The 22,292-nt window shown below is 46.0% G+C and overlaps 1 protein-coding gene across 2 annotated transcripts; it reads right to left on the bottom strand.

Moving 5' to 3' along the window:
• Nucleotides 1–6,646: 6,646 nt before the first annotated feature.
• LOC124117285 (HHIP-like protein 1) lies at nucleotides 6,647–21,746 on the bottom strand. Of its 2 annotated transcripts, none has more exons than XM_048388469.1 (9): nucleotides 21,555–21,746; nucleotides 18,614–19,195; nucleotides 18,319–18,407; nucleotides 16,844–17,034; nucleotides 11,448–11,591; nucleotides 9,475–9,607; nucleotides 8,171–8,307; nucleotides 7,987–8,089; nucleotides 6,647–7,242 (listed from the first exon to the last, which is right to left on the bottom strand). In XM_048388469.1, exons 2-9 carry the CDS (start codon nucleotides 19,088–19,090, stop codon nucleotides 7,125–7,127), a joined length of 1,392 nt encoding a protein of 463 aa, XP_048244426.1. In that variant the 5' UTR covers nucleotides 19,091–19,195; nucleotides 21,555–21,746; the 3' UTR covers nucleotides 6,647–7,124. The 2 variants fall into 2 exon arrangements, with proteins under 2 accessions (XP_048244426.1, XP_048244427.1); XM_048388470.1 differs by having other exon boundaries at nucleotides 7,987–8,068.
• Between the last annotated feature and the right edge of the window lie 546 nt (nucleotides 21,747–22,292).

The following is a 22,292-nucleotide window of genomic DNA, read 5'->3' as shown; positions in this document are numbered from 1 at the left end:
CTAACTAGTAAAGACACATGAATTATCTCCCTTTGACCACGAAGTAGTTGGTGCCAAATGTTCTTTGAGTGAGTGAGTGAGTTTGATTTTACGCCGCTTTTAGCAATATTCCAGCAGTATCACGGCGGGGGACACCAGAAATGGGCTTCACGCATAAATGTTCTTTGAATCAACACATTTCATATATGTTTCCAGGATATAAAAAAGAAAGGATCTTGATTATATATATGTATGTTATCATCTTTCAACGAAACGTATTTGAACTGTGCTCTAGTACCATTCACGACTTCGTTTGACAACAAAAGAAAGGCACTCTAATTGCAGAACTATGTTATACAGTAGTTAAGGGACTACCTGATATTGATCCTGTGAACCCGATGCTTCAATTCTTAATGACATTCAATCGTGACAGTTTTGACAAAACAAAAGGCAACTATGCTTGTCGTGGGAGGCGACTAACGGGATCGGGTGGTCAGGCTCTCTGACTTGGTTGATGCATGTCATCGTATCCCAATTGTGTGGATCGATGCTCATGATGTCCATCCCTGGATTGTCTGTTCCAGACCCTATTATTTACAGACTGCCGTCATACAGCTGGAATATTGCTGAGTTGGTCGTTAAACAACAAACAAAACTCTAGTTTGTGGTGAGGGAGTCAGTCATGCTTGGTTATAATGGTGACTGAGTGTTACAACGTGTGACATTGACCATACACTATTGCTGTCGTCATCGAAAGTCGAGTGCAAGGTTTGCTGTTAATAGAGCCCAAGACACACGTGGACCCGTGTTATTGCTGTCAGCCTGTGGTCTGCATGTCCCATATTCGACTGTTTGTATACAGGCTGATATAACTGAAATGTTGCTGACTGGGGGACGTCAATGTATCTCCATGTTCCCGCAGAGCTTCTCTGATGATCCCCGTTTGATGGCCATACACTATTTATACACGTACAAGTACGAACAATGATATGGTGTTAAGTATTGTTGTTTGTGGTCACACAGACATATCAATGGCCGCTAGATACATTACTGCCCTGCTCACAACACATCCAAAAGCCGCTAGATATATTACTGCCCTGCTCACATCACATCCAATAGCCTTATCTTATCTTATCTGTTCTTACATTTACTAATGCCTACACACTTCAGCAATTTGTAGACTGATAGGATAACCACTATCATTAATATGAAAGTCATATTTCATGTATATTGAATAAACTTTTCAGTAACATATGCATTTTAATATCCCATTGGTGAGTTCGTTTGTTGTTTCACGCCGCACTCAGAAACATCGCAGCTATGTGACGGTGGTCTGTAAATACTCGAGTCTGGAGTCAGCGAGCCTGACCACCCGATTCCGTTACTCGCCTCTCATGACAGGCAAGCTGAAGACCAATTCTAACCAGGGATCTTCACGGGGTTGATGAGCCCTTGATGAAGTCAAGTTTCACTTTTAACTTTGTACAATGTTTCTTCCATTGTTGTGTGTTTAGTCGCATATCTTCTCATCCATGAGCGCGCTTCGTAATTGAAATTCCATCTAACTAGTAAAGACACATGAATTATCTCCCTTTGACCACGAAGTAGTTGGTGCCAAATGTTCTTTGAGTGAGTGAGTGAGTTTGATTTTACGCCGCTTTTAGCAATATTCCAGCAGTATCACGGCGGGGGACACCAGAAATGGGCTTCACGCATAAATGTTCTTTGAATCAACACATTTCATATATGTTTCCAGGATATAAAAAAGAAAGGATCTTGATTATATATATGTATGTTATCATCTTTCAACGAAACGTATTTGAACTGTGCTCTAGTACCATTCACGACTTCGTTTGACAACAAAAGAAAGGCACTCTAATTGCAGAACTATGTTATACAGTAGTTAAGGGACTACCTGATATTGATCCTGTGAACCCGATGCTTCAATTCTTAATGACATTCAATCGTGACAGTTTTGACAAAACAAAAGGCAACTATGCTTGTCGTGGGAGGCGACTAACGGGATCGGGTGGTCAGGCTCTCTGACTTGGTTGATGCATGTCATCGTATCCCAATTGTGTGGATCGATGCTCATGATGTCCATCCCTGGATTGTCTGTTCCAGACCCTATTATTTACAGACTGCCGTCATACAGCTGGAATATTGCTGAGTTGGTCGTTAAACAACAAACAAAACTCTAGTTTGTGGTGAGGGAGGGAGTCAGTCATGCTTGGTTATAATGGTGACTGAGTGTTACAACGTGTGACATTGACCATACACTATTGCTGTCGTCATCGAAAGTCGAGTGCAAGGTTTGCTGTTAATAGAGCCCAAGACACACGTGGACCCGTGTTATTGCTGTCAGCCTGTGGTCTGCATGTCCCATATTCGACTGTTTGTATACAGGCTGATATAACTGAAATGTTGCTGACTGGGGGACGTCAATGTATCTCCATGTTCCCGCAGAGCTTCTCTGATGATCCCCGTTTGATGGCCATACACTATGTATACACGTACGAGTACGAACAATGATATGGTGTTAAGTATTGTTCTTTGTGGTCACACAGACATATCAATGGCCGCTAGATACATTACTGACCTACTCACAACACATCCAAAAGCCGCTAGATATATTACTGCCCTGCTCACATCACATCCAATAGCCTACTAGACACATTATTGTGATGCTCACAACACATCCAATAGCCTACTAGACGCATTACTGCCCTTCTCACAACACATCCAATAGCCAACTAGATACATTACTGCCCTGCTCACAACACATCCAATAGCCCACTAGATACATTACTGCCCTGGTCACAACACATCCAATAGCCAACTAGATACATTACTGCCCTGCTCACAACACATCCAATAGCCAACTAGATACATTACTGCCCTGGTCACAACACATCCAATAGCCAACTAGATACATTACTGCCCTGCTCACAACACATCCAATAGCCAACTAGATACATTACAGCCCTGCTCACAACACATCCAATAGCCAACTAGATACATTACTGCCCTACTCACAACACATCCAATAGCCACTAGATACATTAATGTCCTGCTCACAACACATCCAGTAGCCTCTAGATACATTACTGTCCTGCTCACAACACATCCAATAGCCGCTAGATACGTTAATGTCCTGCTCACAACACATCCAATAGCCGCTAGATACGTTACTGCCCTGCTCACAACACATCCAATCTCGATGCATTACTGCCCTACTCACGACACATCTAATATAGATGCATTACTGCCCTTCTCACAACACATCCAATAGCCGCTAGATACATTAATGTCCTGCTCACAACACATCCAGTAGCCTCTAGATACATTACTGTCCTGCTCACAACACATCCAATAGCCGCTAGATACGTTACTGCCCTGCTCACAACACATCCAATATAGATGCATTACTTCCCTGCTCACAACACATCCAATATAGATGAATTACTGCCCTGCTCACAACACATCCAATAGCCGCTAGTTACATTACTGTCCTGCTCTTAACACATCCAATAGCCTATGGATACATTACTGCCCTGCTCACAACACATCCAATAGCCGCTAGATACATTACTGTCCTGCTCACAACACATCCCATATAGATACATTACTGCCCTACTCACAACACACCCAATAGCCACTAGATTCATTACCGCCCTGCTCACAACACATCCAATAGCCGCTTGATACATAACTGCCCTGCTCACAACACATCCAATAGCCGCTAGATACATTACTGTCCTGCTCACAACACATCCCATATAGATACATTACTGCCCTGCTCACAACACACCCAATAGCCGCTAGATACATTACTGCCCTGCTCACAACACATCCAATAGCAGCTAGATACATTACTGTCCTCCTCACAACACATCCAACAGCCAACTAGATACATTAATGCCCTGCTCACAACACATCCAATAGCCACTAGATACATTACTGCCCTGCTCATAACATATCCAATAGACAACTAGATGCATTACTGACCTGCTCACAACACTTGCAATAGCCACTAGATGCATTACTGTCCTGCTCATAACACATTCAATAGCCGCTAGATACATTATTGCCCTGCTCATAACATATCCAATAGACAACTAGATGCATTACTGCCATGCTCACAACACATCCAATAGCCGCTAGATGCATTACTGCCATGCTCACAACACATCAAATAGCCACTAGATACATTACTGCCCTGCTCACAACACATCCAATAGCCACTTGATACATTACTGCCCTGCTCACAACACATCCAATATAGATGCATTACTGCCCTGCTCACAACACATCCAATAGCCAACTAGATACATTACTGCCCTCCTCACAACACATCCAATAGCCACTAGATACATTACTTCCCTGCTCATAACATATCCAATAGACAACTAGATGCATTACTGCCCTGCTCACAACACTTCCAATAGCCGCTAGATGCATTACTGTCATGCTCACAACACATCCAATAGCCAACTAGATACATTACTGCCCTACTCACAACACATCCAATAGCCACTAGATACATTACTGCCCTTCTCACAACACATCCAATAGCCAATTAGATACATTACTGACCAACTTATAACACATCCAATAGCCTACTAGGCACATTACAGCCCTACTCATAACACATCCAATAGCCCACTAGATACATTACTGCCCTGGTCACAACACATCCAATAGCCAACTAGATACATTACTGCCCTGCTCACAACACATCCAATAGCCACTAGATACATTACTGCCCTACTCACAACACATCCAATAGCCTACTAGATGCATTACTGCCCTACTCATAACACATCCAATAGCCCACTAGATACATTACTGCCCTACTCACAACACATCCAATAGCCAACTAGATACATTACTGCCCTACTCACAACACATCCAATAGCCTACTACATGCATTACTGCCCTACTCATAACACATCCAATAGCCCACTAGATACATTACTGCCCTACTCACAACACATCCAATAGCCTACTAGATACATTACTGCCCTACTCACAACACATCCAATAGCCTACTAGATACATTACTGCCCTACTCATAACACATCCAATAGCCAACTAGATACATTACTGCCCTACTCACAACACATCCAATAGCCAACTAGATACATTACTGCCCTACTGACAACACATCCAATAGCCAACTAGACACATTACAGCCCTACTCACAACACATCCAATAGCCAACTAGATACATTACTGCCCTGCTCACAACACATCCAATAGCCAACTAGATACATTACTGCCCTACTCACAACACATCCAATAGCCTACTAGGCACATTACAGCCCTACTCACAACACATCCAATAGCCAACTAGATACATTACTGCCCTACTCACAACACATCCTATAGCCTACTAGGCACATTACAGCCCTACTCACAACACATCCAATAGCCAACTAGATACATTACAGCCCTGCTCACAACACATCCAATAGCCAACTAGATACATTACTGACCTACTCATAACACATCCAATAGCCAACTAGATACATTACTGCCCTACTCACAACACATCCGATAGCCACTAGATACATTACAGCCCTGCTCACAACACATCCAATAGCCAACTAGATACATTACAGCCCTGCTCACAACACATGCAATAGCCAACTAGATACATTACTGACCTACTCATAACACATCCAATAGCCAACTAGATACATTACTGCCCTACTCACAACACATCCAATAGCCACTAGATACATTACTGACCTACTCACGACACATCCAATAGCCTACTAGGCACATTACAGCCCTGCTCACAACACACCCAATAGCCTACTAGATACAATACAGCCCTTCTCACAACACATCCAATATAGATACATTACTGACCTACTCATAGCACATCCAATAGCCTACTAGACACAATACAGCCCTTCTAACAACACATCCAATATAAATACATTACAGCCCTGCTCACATGACATCCAATAACTGACAACACATCCAATAGCCAACTAGACACATTACAGCCCTACTCACAACACATCCAATAGCCAACTAGATACATTACTGCCCTGCTCACAACACATCCAATAGCCAACTAGATACATTACTGACCTACTCACAACACATCCAATAGCCTACTAGATACATTACTGACCTACTCACAACACATCCAATAGCCTACTAGATACATTACTGCCCTACTCACAACACATCCAATAGCCTACTAGATGCATACTGAACTACTCACAACACATGCAATGCCTGACATATCATGGGTATGCAATTGCTGATATCAAGTGTCATCAAGAAATGTATTACAAAAATGTAAGAAGTTATAATCTTAAAGAAGAACAAAGCATGGTTATCGTAAAATAGAGTTGTCAAATAATAACGCATAGTGCTTTTGACTTGAAACTGTTCCTCATTAAATAATAAATGAATGATTCTTCATAATATTAAAAAATGCGAGAGTGTGTTGTGCCTCGTCGCTGCATGTGTGTTAAGCATCAGCTTGATAACGGTGTGAGCATCGACATCGAAACGGCGCTAATGCAATACACCAGGAGTAGATATCCAAAAGGTTGATCCACGTTGAGGTGATAGCACCGGCAAATGTGATAACACAGCGCCAACATCACTGGCAAAACCGTGCCAATATTGAAGGGGGGTCATGTTAAAGAATACATAATTTTATTGTCCTTGGGTCATTTCTTTCACCTCTCGTAACAAACACATACAAGGCTTCGAACTATATAAATAAAAACTTAAAGTTTTTTGTCAAGGTGCTTCACCTCACTTTTCCGTCCACGTATCATGAAGTGTATTAAACCATTCAGAAAAGTCTCCACAGAGTCATGCATCTCAAAGTCTGCCCGCGTCTTCAGCCACACTACCTGATACATGCCAATATCAACCACTTGTAAACATCCGTGCCTACGTTCAGTGAATATACCAGTTCCTCATGATTACCCGAGAACAACACTCGAACCTGGCACTTTGTGACACATTCCTGACCAAACATATTCCAATATAAGAATGCAGAATCCTGGTGTGTGGAGGCCTGCATATGACGTACAGTTCCCGTTACCAAACATCTTCGTTTATAAGAATTACATAAGTTCGGATTACGATCTAGCAAATACAGAAAGTCTTCAGTCGACGTCTTCAACACTCCAAGAACCGAACCACGTCAGCACCGACATCATCAGCATGACCACCACGACTGTAGAGTCTCCCCTGCCACCACACCCACAAGTAACCGTCTTCTCCCTGAAACAAAACATCAGAAAATATCTACTGCTGGTAACTATGTGATATAATACTACCTATAGGGACAGGCCATTGATGCTCCGGGGATGGAGGTGAAGGGATGGAGAAAGTTGAGGGTGGGTGGGGGTGGGGATGGGGGATGGGGGATGGGGTGGGTGGGGTGGGAGGTGGGGGGTTGGTGGAGCGATGGATGTAGAGGGGGCGGGGGAGGGTTGGGTGCGGAGGGGTGGGGACGGGGAGGGGGAGAGGCTTGTTATATTGTTCTGCAAATACTTGAAACAATACTTTGACCTCAGGGTTTACACAAGAGACAGACAGACTGTTCACTGGATCCTGAAACAAACGTGGTGTGGTTCCTCAAACAGTTATCGGACCTTCAGCCGTGGTAGGCAATGCTTGATCAACTGTTACCTGTAGCAATCAATGACAGTCATCCGACGGCCTATGTTCATGAAGTGGTCGGAGTGTTACGACTACGCTCATCTGTATTTAATACATGAGATATCTGATATCGCCTGTCCTTGCTGAACGACGTCAGATACGTCATCATCCAAGTACTATACGTCATTATGGAGATCAGATACTCATATATATATATATATATATATATATATATATATATATATATATATATATATATATATATATAAGTCGAGGGTGACACGGGTAGATTAAAACATTACCGCACCACACAGACTAAGCCGCACAGAATGTTGTCCTGGCGAGATATAAGAAGGTACCCACCCAAGTGATGACACTATTTTCAAAGCAACGCCGTCGTCTTTGAACGCCGTTACTGAAGACGTCGTCAAAAGGTACATCTCCCCTGAAGAAACAAAATGTAAATCTGAAGAAAACAGACAAACATATTTATTTCAGTATACTCGACATTTAGTGATGAATAAAGACTTAACCCTCGGGATCTCACCTTGTTCATCTTGACCAAAGGTCAGTATGAAGTTTCTAGGTCGCTCCCTGGCACCGCACGGACAATTTTTTCGGTCACACACCGGAAGCGGGGACGATGTCCAGCCGTCGCTGCCCTCGGTCAATGCCGACATGACGCTGAAAACAGACAGAGATGCAGGAAAGGTCGCAGATACAGATATAGATTCAGACACAGATGCAAAAATACGCGAACATAGATTCAGACAGGGACGCAGACACATACACACATAAGGGTATATATCTCTTCCTAAATGGTTGGAATCATGGATCACAAGGAAGTACAGGCTGCTGGGTGATCACAATGCAAATATCACAGCCACCTTCAAGTGGTACGGGTGACCTCCTACAAGTGGTACGGGTGACCTCCTTCAAGTGGTACGGGTGACCTCCTACAAGTGGTACGGGTGACCTCCTTCAAGTGGTACGGGTGACCTCTTTCAAGTGGTACGGGTGACCTCCTTCAAGTGGTACGGGTGACCTCCTTCAAGTGGTATGGGTGACCTCCTCCGAGTGTTACGGGTGACCTCCTACAAGTGATACGGGTGAACTCCTTCAAGTGGTATGGGTGACGTCCTTCAAGTGGTATGGGTGACCTCCCTCAAATGGTACGGGTGACCTCCTTCAAGTGATACGCCTGACCTCCTTCAAGTGATACGGGTGACGTCCTTCAAGTGATACGAGTGACCTCCTTTAAGTGGCTACGGGTGACCTCCTTCAAGTGGTATGGGTGACCTCCTTCAAGTGGTATGGGTGACCTCCTTCAAGTGGTACGGGTGACCTCCTTCAAGTGATGCGGGTGACCTCCTTCAAGTGATACGGGTGACCTCCTTCAAGTGATACGCGTGACCTCCTTCAAGTTATATGGGTGACCTCCTCCAAGTGGTATGGATGACCTCCTTCAAGTGGTACGGGTGACCTCCTTCAAGTGATACGGATGACTTCCTTCAAGTGGTATGGGTGACCTCCTTCAAGTGGTACGTATGACTTCCTTCAAGTGGTACGTATGACTTCCTTCAAGTGGTACGGGTGACATCCTTCAAGTGATACGGATGACTTCCTTCAAGTGGTACGTATGACTTCCTTCAAGTGGTACGTATGACTTCCTTCAAGTGGTACGGGTGACATCCTTCAAGTGGTACGGGTGATCTCCTTCAAGTGGTAGGGGGGACCTTCTACAAGTGATACGGATGACCTCCTTCACATAGTCCGAGTGAACTGATTCAAGTTTCCCGTGGTGCCTCCATGTAAGATGAGCTTTCTGGCCACACACCTGCATGTACTCACCCTGTCATGGCGTCTCCGTACAGATAGCGCCCGTACAGATCAGGAAGCTTCTTGCCTCTGTACACATATCCCCCGACGATGGCATGAAAGAGGTTGGTGTGATTGTACACGTAGATCGGCAGTGCTTCGTTCTCTGTAATCACAAGTTTACAGAATGTTGTCTTTTTCCAAACAGAATTGGAATGGCCCCCATCTTTACCGGAAGCACACAAATCACCCACTCAACCCCACCCCACCCCACCCGAAACAAAATATGATCGAGTCTTTACCCTAAACACACAAACCACCCACTCCACCCCACCTCACCCCGAACAAGATATGATCGAGTCTTTACCCGAAGCACACAAACCACCCACTCCACTCCACCCCAAATCTACCCGAAAAAAATATGATCAAGTCTTTACCCGAAGCACACAGACCACCCACTCCACCCCACCTCACCCCTAACAAAATATGATAGAGTCTTTACCCGAAGCACACAGACCACCCACTCCACCCCACCTCACCCCTAACAAAATATGATCAAGTCTTTACCCGAAGCACACAGACCACCCACTCCACCCCACCTCACCCCTAACAAAATATGATAGAGTCTTTACCCGAAGCACACAGACCACCCACTCCATCCCAACTCACCCCTAACAAAATATGATCGAGTCTTTACCCGAAGCACACAGACCACCCACTCCACCCCACCTCACCCTGAACAAAATATGATCGAGTCTTTACCCGAAGCACACAGACCACCCACTCCACCCGACCTCACCCCGAACAAAATATGATCGAGTCTTTACCCTTAACACACAAACAACCCGCTCCACCCCAACTCACCCCGAACAAAATGTGATCGAGTCTTTACCCGAAGCACACAGACCACCCACTCCACCACACCTCACCCTGAATAAAACATGATCGAGTCTTTACCTTAAAAAGTGGCAAGCAAAACATACAAAATATTCTCCAAAGACTAAATATTGTAATGATAATTGTGGATATCTGACTGACAGGTAGGAAATTCAAATTTTTGGCATTGTTTTCCAAATGGAGACTTATTCTTGTATCTGTACCCTCGTTATTCACAGTATGTATCCCTTTCACTTGTGTGCATGGTCCGCACAATTAGTATCATGAACTACTGTTCAGTATTCGAGATATTTTACTAATTGCAATTGAATGTTGATCTGCTCTTAGCCCCGAGACAGTTTGTGCCATACGGTCGGCCTTTACGGACATACTGATATACCATACCGCAGCTTAACATGGATACCCATTCCAACACCGTATACACCATCTTCCCGAGGCAAGCGTGTCCACTAGCCAACAGCAAAGCCTAGGTTCTACCCTTGCCACATCAACGCCACTTTTCTTAGCTCTGGCGCCACCTCGCGAAGATCACGAGCTGTGCCCCTTGTAATGAAAACTCGATATCCAATCAGATCGCTGTTCTTATCTCGTAGAGCATCACAAAGATGGCTAGTCGATCAGATAACGAAAACATTCATGATTTCGTCCCTGACACACAAAAAACCCATAGGCAATCGCTGGGGGGTTTAACATATGAAAAAGACGTGTCAACAAAGACAGGCAGCGGCAAATCACTACATGGGAAGGTGTACCAGTCGTGGAAGTTGCTTTTGTTAAACGTTCTCTGATTGGACTGTCGATTTGTACGATAGTCCAATCATATTTACCACAGGATATTGGGCTTGATGTGGCAAGAGTGGAAACAAGACATTGATAAAAAGGCTGGTAGACGCTCTTGCCTCGGGAAGGCGCGTATACACCGAGTAGACCAGTAATTGTGTTTTACCCCTAATGCCAGGCAGGGCAACACCAAGTACCATTTTTAACGTCTTTTGGTATGACGCAGAGGGAATCGAACCACCGACCTTCCACTCTCCGGGCAGACTCTAGTCAGACCAAGGAGGCAGTCTCGTGAAGTGTTGACGGTGAGAGAGACGAAGGCTACCTACCTATTGTTCCATTGCTGCACCTGGAGCTGTCGAAGCACTCGTTCCCCTCCCTGATGTTCCAGCCGTAGTTCCTGCCGCTGCGGATGACGTCGATCTCTTCATAAGCTCGTGCCCCTGGGTCGCCACAGAATATTCGCCGCTCACCTGCGAGAAGGGAAAGTGACGTGACATGTTGATTCAGGAAGTGACTCGCGACATCACCAAGGGCGGATCCAGCATTTGTATTTGTTTGTTTGCACTCAGCAATATTCCACCTTTATGATCGTCGACTGTAAATAATCGAGTCTGGATCAGACAATCCAGTGATTGACATCATACGCATCGATCAACGCAATTGGAATACGATGACATGCATCAACCAAATCAGAGAGCCTGGCCTCCGATCCCGTTAGTCGCCTCTGGAGCAGACAACGAGAGAGGATGTCTACAACATACATACTAGAGCACAGGTGTGCGTCCCTGTACCTCGCTGACATCCCCGGGCAAACTAGGGTACAGGGCTGCGTCCCTGTACAGCACTGACACCCCCGGGCAAAGTAGGGTACACGTCTACGTCCCTGTACATCACTAACACCCCCGGACAAACTAGGGTACAGTACTACGTCCAAGTACATCACTGACACCCCCGGGCAAACTAGGGTACAGGTCTGCGTCCCTTTACATCACTGACCCCCCCGGAGAAACTAGGGCACAGGTCTGCGTCCCTGTACATCACTGACACGCCCGGGCAAACTAGGGTACATGTGTGTGTCCCTGTACCTCGCTGACACCCCCGGGCAAACTAGGGGAAGGGTGTGCGTCCCTGTACCTCATCGACACCCCGTGCAAATTAGGGTACAGGTCTGCGTCCCTGTACCTAACCGATATCCCAGATCAAACTAGGGTACAGGTCTACGCCCCAGTACATCACTGCCACCCCAGGGCAAACTAGGGTACAGGTGTGCGTCCCTGTACCTCACCGACACCCCCGGGCAAATTGGGGTACAGGGCTGCGTCCCTGTACATCACTGACACCCCCGGACAAACTAGGGTACAGGTCTACGTCCCTATACATCGCTGAGACCCCTGGACAAACTAGGGTACAGGTCTACGTCCCTGTACATCACTGCCACCCCCGGGCAAACTAGGGTACAGGTGTGCGTCCCTGTACATCACTGACACGCCCGGGAAAACTAGGGTACATGTGTGCGTCCCTGTACATCACCGACACGCCCGGGCAAACTAGCTAGGGTACAGGTCTGCGTCCCTGTACATCACTGACACGCCCGGGCAAACTAGGGTACAGGTCTGCGTCCGTTTACATCACTGACACCCCCGGACAAACAAGACCACAGGTCTGCGTCCCTGTACATCACTGACACCCCCGGGCAAAGTAGGGTACACGTCTACGTCCCTGTACATCACTAACACCCCCTGAGAAACTAGGGCACAGGTCTGCGTCCCTGTACATCACTGACACGCCCGGGCAAACTAGGGTACATGTGTGCGTCCCTGTACCTCGCTGCCACCCCCGGACAAACTAGGGCCAAGGTCTACGTCCCTATACATCACTGCCACCCCCGGGCAAACTAGGGCACAGGTCTACGTCCCTGTACATCACTGACACCCCCGGGCAAACTAGGGCACAGGTCTACGTCCCTGTACATCACTGCCACCCCCGGGCAAACTAGGGCACAGGTCTGCGTCCCTGTACATCACTGACACCCCCGGACAAACTAGGGTACAGGTCTACGTCGCTGTACATCACTGCCACCCCCGGGCAAACTTGGGCACAGGTCTACGTCCCTGTACATCACTGACCGCCCCGGGCAAACAAGGGTACATGTCTACGTCCCTGTACATCACTGACACGCCCGGGAAAACTAGGGTACAGGTCTGCGTCCCTTTGCATCACTGACACGCCCGGGCAAACTAGCTAGGGTACAGGTCTGCGTCCCTGTACATCACTGATACGCCCGGGCAAACTAGGGTACAGGTGTTCGTCCCTGTACATCACTGACACACCCGGGCAAACTAGGGTGCAGGTCTGCGTCCGTTTACATCACTGACACCCCCGGACAAACTAGGGTGCAGGTCTACGTCCGTTTACATCACTGACACCCCCGGACAAACTAGGGCACATTTCTGCGTCCCTGTACATCACTAACACCCCCGGACAAACTAGGGTACAGTGCTGCGTCCCAGTACATCACTAACACCCCCGGACAAACTAGGGTACAGGGCTGCGTCCCTGTACAGCACTGACACCCCCGGGCAAAGTAGGGTACACGTCTACGTCCCTATACATCACTAACACCCCCGGACAATCTAGGGTACAGGTCTACGTCCAAGAACATCACTGACACGCCCGGGCAAACTAGGTTACAGGTCTGCGTCCCTGTACATCACTAACACCCCCGGACAAACTAGGGTACAGGGCTGCGTCCCTGTACATCACTGACACCCCCGGGCAAAGTAGGGTACACGTCTACGTCCCTATACATCACTAACACCCCCGGACAATCTAGGGTACAGGTCTACGTCCAAGAACATCACTGACACGCCCGGGCAAACTAGGTACCGGTACAGGTCTGCGTCCCTGTACATCACTGACACCCCCAGACAAACTAGGGCATAGGTCTGCGTCCCTGTACATCACTGACACCCCCGGGCTAAGCTATGGGACAGAGTGGCGGCGTCATGTTTCGTGCTGTACGTGTTGACTGTGATAGTCACGGTGAATGGGTGAATGGTGTTTCACAAATATTTCAATATGAAGGCGGCCTGTTCACGCTCCTTCAGTGAGTGAGTGAGTGAGTGAGTGAGTGGGTGGGTGGGTGAGTTTGATTTAACGTCGCTTTTAACATTATTCCAGATAATGGACAGCGTGTCTTAATGTGGGAGGAAAGCCCGAAGTGATGCAGTGATGCAGGACGTTTACCACTTCGGTGAAACCCACGAGCACGGGTATGGTGTTGTCAAACCGAGAAACAATCGTAGCGAACCGGGATTAAAATCCACAATCACAGGTTTCTGGCGTGCCCAAGGGATGCAACTCTGCACAGCGAATCGCGGCGCCTTAGGCAGATGAGCCCCCCGTTCCTCCCCGTAAAGCAAGCTTGACCACACCTCCTAACGGGATCATCAGGATCCGGTAATACGTGAACAGGGTTCTATTCTAGGTCTGGTGCTGGAATATGCTATCTACAGCTTCATTTCTGTTAACGTTAATCCAAAGGTGAAGTAACCCTTATGTACATTCTTTTAACGTGACTTTTTATATAATTATATAACTATTTAAGGAAAACGTCTTTACTACCCAGAACATGGTGAAGTAATCAAATAGACACCTCCACTTCACCAACGACCTTCACAGTGACCTCAACCGTACCCGTGAGTTCAAGGCCGTACATCGGGATAACACATGACAATAACCATAAAGGTGACCTTGACCTTTTATGTGCAAGACCGATAGGTTTTAAAGTATGGCCTCTGTACAGGAAATGTTTCGCAAAAATAATAGAATTTATCGTTCTCTAAAATCGTAACAACATTAAAGGTAAATTTTGGAAACAGGTGACCTTGACATTGACCTCCTAAAAGCTGTAAACAATATCCATGCTAGAATATCCTCAAATGTCATCACGCTCGTACTGCAGTCTAATTGATGTTCAATAAGTAGAATTTATCGCTTAAGGAAAACAGACCAGACCGGCAGCTCTGATCACGACGGCTTTGATACATGGCTAGAGCCCTGGCAGCCATTCTTCAATGACCCGACAGTAATAAACACCTTCCTGGTCCTCGCCACCTGCGGTTCTCACATCGGAGACTTCACACCGTGTGATGGAGAGTCGTGGAGAACACTTGTGATCGCGGAAACAGAGACACATGGCATCGGTCTGGTGTGTTAGAACTGGAAACGTGCGTGCGTGCGTGCGTGCGTGCGTGCGTGCGTGCGTGTTCTAGTCCGGACTGACTATATTACTTTGTTGAATGGAGACGTGCGTATGTGGAGCAGATGAAAGTTATAATCGTGGAGAATATACACAGATATAGACAGTCTCTTATAATATTTATGGTTTATTCACATATCCCTGTATTCAGTGTTGAATAAACGTGTCCTTTTATTCATTCATTACTATCACCATGGCAACTTCACAGACGGACATCAGATCATGCCGGTGACACCTTGTCAGTTTATGATATGCTTTTATCTGCATATATATACAGCGTACATACATTGTCTAAAAAATAATAGTGAGTCAGTGTTCACCGCTATCTGATGTCCACCACAGTTCACTGTTCACAGACTGTGCTACAAAGTAATCCCGAGACTGTATTGAATAGTGTCATGATTGTGTCTTGATTGTGTCATGATAGTGTCTTGATTGTGTCTTGAGTTTGTCTTGATTGTGTCATGATAGTGTCTTGATTGTGTCTTGATTGTGTCATGAAAGTGTCATGATTGTGTCTTGATTGTGTCTTGAGTGTGTCTTGATTGTGTTTTGATTGCGTCATGATAGTGTCATGATAGTGTCTTGATTGTGTCATGATAGTGTCATGATTGTGTCTTGAGTTTGATTTGATTGTGTCATGATAGTGTCATGATTGTGTCTTGATTGTGTCATGAAAGTGTCATGATTATGTCTTGATTGTGTCATGATAGTGTCATGATTGTGTCATGATAGTGTCATGATTGTGTCTTGATTGTGTCATGATAGTGTCTTGATTGTGTCATTATAGTGTCATGATTGTGTCTTGATTGTGTCATGATAGTGTCATGATTGGGTCTTGATTGTGTCATGATAGTGTAATGATTGTGTCTTGATTGTGTCATGATAGTGTCATGATTGTGTCATGATTGTGTCTTGATTGTGCCATGATTGTTCCATGAGAGTGTCTTGATTGGGTCGTTATTGTGTCATGATAGTGTCATGATTGGTCAGTCAGTGAGTTGGGTTGTGCGTCGCTTTTACCACCATTCCAGCAATATCGCGGAGCTCTGTCATCATGATGCAATAGAGTCACCCAGATGACCCATTGTGCACACTTGATCATGCGTGGGTATCTGTGGCACTGCAGACCTATTCTACCCGGAGTGTACGGGGTCTATTCCCTGTCCAGACGGGGGCGTGACGTGTCGCCAACTGTTAAAGAACATTTTCAAAGAGCATTCCTAAAACATTATGAAAAAGGTTGATCTTCCTACCATGCGCGACTAACGGGGTCGGGTGGCCAGGTTCGGTGACTTGTCGGTTGATGCATGTCATCGTGTCCCAGTTGCGTGGATCGATGCTCATGATCTCAATCACTGGATTGTCTGGTCGAGGCTCACTTATTTACAGACCGTCAGGATAAAGCTGGAATATCGCTGAGTGCGGCGCTTAACAACATTGATGTGACGCTTCACTCACCATTTTTGTCTGCAACTGTGTCTTGACTGCATCGCCACATATTACGACAACCGTACGCAAACACTTCCCGTCGCCATGGTGACTTGTCAACAAACGGATTGCTTGCGGGAATGCCGTACCGAAGCGCTGAGCCGCCCATGAAGCTTTGGCCGTCAACGTCAAGTCGAAGTATCTTCCCGAGGAGGCTGGTTCTGTATGAGTGAGTGAGTTAGTGAGATGGGTTTAACGCCGCTTTGAACAGTATTTCACTCATATCACACACAAAACCCAAACTACAGGTCTCGGCCGTTTAGTGCTTTATCAACACCCACAAGCACGATTATAATGCTGATGAAGATAAAAACATAATCAAAGGGAACTGGGATTCGAACCTAAGAGCATAGGTTCCTGGTACGTATAAGGGACGCAACTCTGTACAGCGACATGCAGATAGTATCCTAGTTCTCGTCACACAACACGGTCCTAGCACGACGAAAATCGTAAGTCTATGCTAAAGAACACGAGGAACGATCACCTTTACGCTAACGTCGGGATGTGGAACACGTTCCAGGCCTCGCTCCACAACACGGGATTAGAAGGAAGCGTGTCTACTGTCGTAACACAGACCTACAATAGTCATACAGCTAAGATTGCTTTGTGAATCGGGGCCATAACCAACCAACCCTGCAAACGTGATTCACCTCTCATAACTTTGTCTGTGATCTACATGTTATTATGTATGTCAACCTTGCAGATGCTTACTCCTCTCATTACAAAGTGTCTGACGACTGACGTCAAGACATTGACCTGGGCAGTTAACTCTGATTACAAAGTGTCTCACAACTGACGTCAATACATTTACCTGTGCAGTTTACTCTCATTACAAAGTGTCTGACGACTGACGTCAATACATTTACCTGTGCAGTTTACTCTCATTACAAAGTGTCTGACGACTGACGTCCAGACATTGACCTGGGCAGTTTACTCTCATTACAAAGTGTCTGACGACTGACGTCAAGACATTGACCTTGGCAGTTTACTCTCATTACAAAGTGTCTCACGACTGACGTCAAGACATTGACCTGGGCAGTTAACTCTGATTACAAAGTGTCTCACGACTGACGTCAATACATTTACCTGTGCGGTTTACTCTCATTACAAAGTGTCTGACGACTGACGTCCAGACATTGACCTGGACAGTTTACTCTCAATACAAAGTGTCTGACGACTGACGTCCAGACATTGATCTGGGCAGTTTACTCTCATTACAAAGTGTCTGACGACTGACGTCCAGACAGTGACCTGGGAAATTTTAGTCACATTACAAATTGTCTCACGACACATGGGCAGAATGTTCATGCAGGCTGCAGTGACAAAATTTGATAGAAAAAATACTTGTCCAGAATTACTGTAACAGGGACACGTTTTCCCGTTGTACGTAGGCAGTAGTTATTATCTGTGTTTTATACAATATAAACATGCAATAGTCAACATACGGGTCCTGGGCATGGTCACGTGGCACGCCATCGTCACCAATACCGTCTCCCACCGATATGTACAGATAACCGTCATGGCCGAACAGCAGCTGGAATTGGAAAAGTACATGACCTTCACCTTGACCTTAACCTTTAACGTTACATTAACGTAGCATTATTGCATTATATGTGACAATCCAGATACGTTGCACCTTTGTCTTTATTGGTATTTAATATAATTTAAATGAAATTATGTCGAAATACAAACTATCAACAAAATAGATTTTATAGTTTGTTTAGTATTGTGAAAACCTACCTGGCCGGCATTTCCAGCGTCAGTTATTTGTTCAATTCTTAAAAGCAGCCGCTCTGTTGTCGGTAGTGCGACATCGTCAACGACGGTAAACTCGCTGATGTAGGAGAACTGAACTCCCGAACTGTTTCCAATATAGTACACGTACAGTTTACCGTTCTCGTTATAACGCGGATGCAGAGTAAAACCAAGTAAACCTCTTTGATCGGCCGGAGTGTCTGTCAACACAACCCTGTCCGAAAGATCCAATAAAACACCACTTTTCTTGTCACGTGTTTCAAAATATCGCACAATCCCGCGTTGTTCAGCGATATAGTACCTCTTGTCCCGGAATTGAATATGGATCGGATTATATAACCCCGAGGTTTCATTCTTAAGACAGACACACGTCTGCGAGGGTGCCACGAAACCAGGAAGCGATATCAAGTGAAGTGAGAGGCACCATATGGTAGTGAACTCCAGCACATGGCGGGAAGACATGGCGACACACTGCTCGGCAGGGATCCTGTGGCACAGGTGAAAATAAATCCACTCAACAGGCTGTGTAAGGCAGATGACAGTACAGATCACAGGACAACTGGAATACTGAAAGATAAGGTCTGATATGAACTAATTATAGAAACGCGCCGATCGATTTCCGTCTTTGTGGCCTACGTGAGCATATCTCGTGCTGCCAGTGTGTTGACAATGGTCTAATCGTAAATCGCTATGAGTGCGTTCTCCTGTGGGGCCAGGGATTATAGTATGAAACTGGCGTCGGGTTACGGTGGGGTGAAATAGGGTTTAACGTTGCCTTCAAGATTATTGCACTTATCTAGCAACATGCATGCACGTGTGTGTGTGTGTGTGTGTGTGTGTGTGTGAGCGTGCGTGCGTGCGTGCGTGCGTGCGTGCGTGCGTGCGTGTGTGTGTGTGTGTGTGTGTGTGCGGTTGCTTGTACTAGTCCGAACTAATGCCGATTTTACAGTGCTAGCCTTCTGAGATTCCATGCCGCAGTTTAACATGGAGACACGGTTTACTGACTACGAGTCAACCCAGACTTACAGTTAAAGGCGACCATGCTTGTCGTAAGAGGCGACTAACGGGTTCATGCATGTCGCCGATCCCAGTTGCGTGCATCGATGCTCATGATATCAATCACTGGATTGTCTGGTCCAGACTCGATTATTTACATACCGCCGACAGAAAGCGTGGATATTGCTGTGTGCGGCGTTAAACAACACACAAACAAACAAATTAACAAACAAAACTTGAACAAGTACTTCGTCGTGACTAACCAACATTATATCCACAAGGTTGGGTACCGCCCCTCGCTGTATTAAGCAGTGTCGCACCTACAGCAGCAAGTCGCAAAGCATGATCTCGTAAATCAACTGATGGCCAAACAGAAGGATCAACATATATGTATATTGTTATATATATGTATAGGTTGAAATTAGCTAACCAGGCTTCAGATGAAATGGCTATGGGCAATTCTTCAGGTTTACATTTCATATGAACTAAATAAGGCCTCGAGTACGCTGTATCTGATGTCGATAACCCACCACGTCGCCAGTGAGGGTACGAGGTCGGGGCAGGGCCCTAGAACCTGATGTTGTACGGGACCTGATGTTGTACGGGACCTGATGTTGTACGGGACCTGATGTTGTACGGGACCTCGTGTTGTACGGGACCTGATGTTGTACGGGACCTGATGTTGTACGGGACCTGATGTTGTACGGGACCTCATGTAGTACGGGACCTGATGTTGTACGGGACCTGATGTTGTACGGGACCTGATGTTGTACGGGACCTGATGTTGTACGGGACCTCATGTTGCACGGGACCTCATGTTGTACGGGACCTCATGTTGCACGGGACCTCATGTTGTACGGGACCTGATGTTGTACGGGACCTGATGTTGTACGGGACCTGATGTTGCACGGGACCTCATGTTGTACGGGACCTCATGTTGTACGGGACCTCATGTTGCACGGAACCTCATGTTGTACGGGACCTCATTTTGTACGGGACCTCATGTTGTTCGGGACCTCATGTTGTACGGGACCTCATGTTGTACGGGACCTCATGTTGTACGGGACAACTACGGGGCTCAGTGGTGAGACTTGGCAGAATGTGTGTCTCCTGCGTGGCTGGGGTCGGTGCTCATGCTGTCAATCACTGGCTTAACTTGTCAGGACTTATTGGACAACGTGGACAGGTTCTCTTTGTATACATAGCCTAAATGTTTGTAACTCTGATAGTTTACCAATGAAACTATCATGGCATATAGAAGGTGACAAATTTATAAACGCTTTGATAATTTTGGAAAATATTATCCTTCACAAGCTAATGAACATTTGGAAACTATGTATTCGAGCGATGGATTGACACAAATGATTGGAATATGGCCTCTAGTGTTTTCAGCCTCACACAACACGAGGAGAGAGAGAGTTGTATATAGGTCACGCTGACCTGGTGTATGCTTGTACCAGACATATTCAGATCCGGGTAGTATTCAAGTTGGGTTTTAAATCAAGAAGGACAGAGTTATAAACCTATATTATGCAAGCCACGCCTGTGTAAATACAGATCTTGACAATCATATACCTACATCAAAACACCAGTCGTCATCTTTGTGGCTTTAAGTGTAGATGTGTGAATCTTGCATGTATCATCATGTCAAATCATGAAATGTGAAATAGCTCGATCGGGGCTAATGTAAGTGAAATGCTGCCCTTAGCAAGTGTAACTAAGCCATCATGAACAGTGTATCACAGACAGTACGCAGGACGTGATTATCTTCCCGTGTCGTCATCCAATAGTAGCAGTATGCTCGACAGGGGCTGGTGAGTATTGTACTGTGCCCATGCTAAGGACATACCCATTATAAATAGGTGGACCGAGCATGGCAATGGACTGGGAAAGTCAAGACAACCGAGCGACAATACGTGGCGAATCTTACCTCGACGACAGTTGCGGGTCTTCACACCCCTGTAACACGATCTATCTCTACGCTTGATGCGGGCTGGATGGAATTACGGTGTGGCCCCTGTCATGAATGAGGTACACGTACACGTCAATCTCAGCACGTGCATTCGCAACAAACACTCACTTTCTCCCGATTCTATCTTTGACAAAATACCCGGATGTCACTCACAACACGCGATCGTGAGCAGTGAGCCGCGACGGTCACGTTGACCTTTTTTGTAATGTGAATAATGCTAATAATCTAAAAGTGTGGAGTTTGAGTAACATGGAAACTTACCGCATGACAACAAAGACACCGTAATAGCATAGCACTTGGTGACTTGATTCAGACAACGCAACGCCACAACACTTGCTGACGAGATTCCAACACCGTAACGCCACAACACTTGCTGACTAGATTCAAACACCGTAACGCCACAACACTTGCTGACTAGATTCAGACACCGTGACGCCACAACACTTGCTGACTAGATTCAGACACGGTAACGCCACAACACTTGCTGACTAGATTCAGACACGGTAACGCCACAACACTAGCTGACAAGGTTCAGACACCGTAACGCCACAACGCTTGCTAACTAGATTCAGACACCGTGACGCCACAACACTTGTTGACTAGATTCAGACACGGTAACGCCACAGCACTTGCTGACAAGGTTCAGACACCGTAACGCCACAACGCTTGCTGACTAGGTTCATACACCGTAAGGCC

Source organism: Haliotis rufescens, unplaced genomic scaffold (assembly GCF_023055435.1).
Source record: "Haliotis rufescens isolate VD_foot unplaced genomic scaffold, xgHalRufe1.0.p SCAF_72, whole genome shotgun sequence".
In the NCBI taxonomy this organism is placed as follows: domain Eukaryota; kingdom Metazoa; phylum Mollusca; class Gastropoda; order Lepetellida; family Haliotidae; genus Haliotis; species Haliotis rufescens.
Note: the sequence above shows the minus strand (reverse complement) of the source record. Positions and strands in the feature narration are given on the sequence as shown.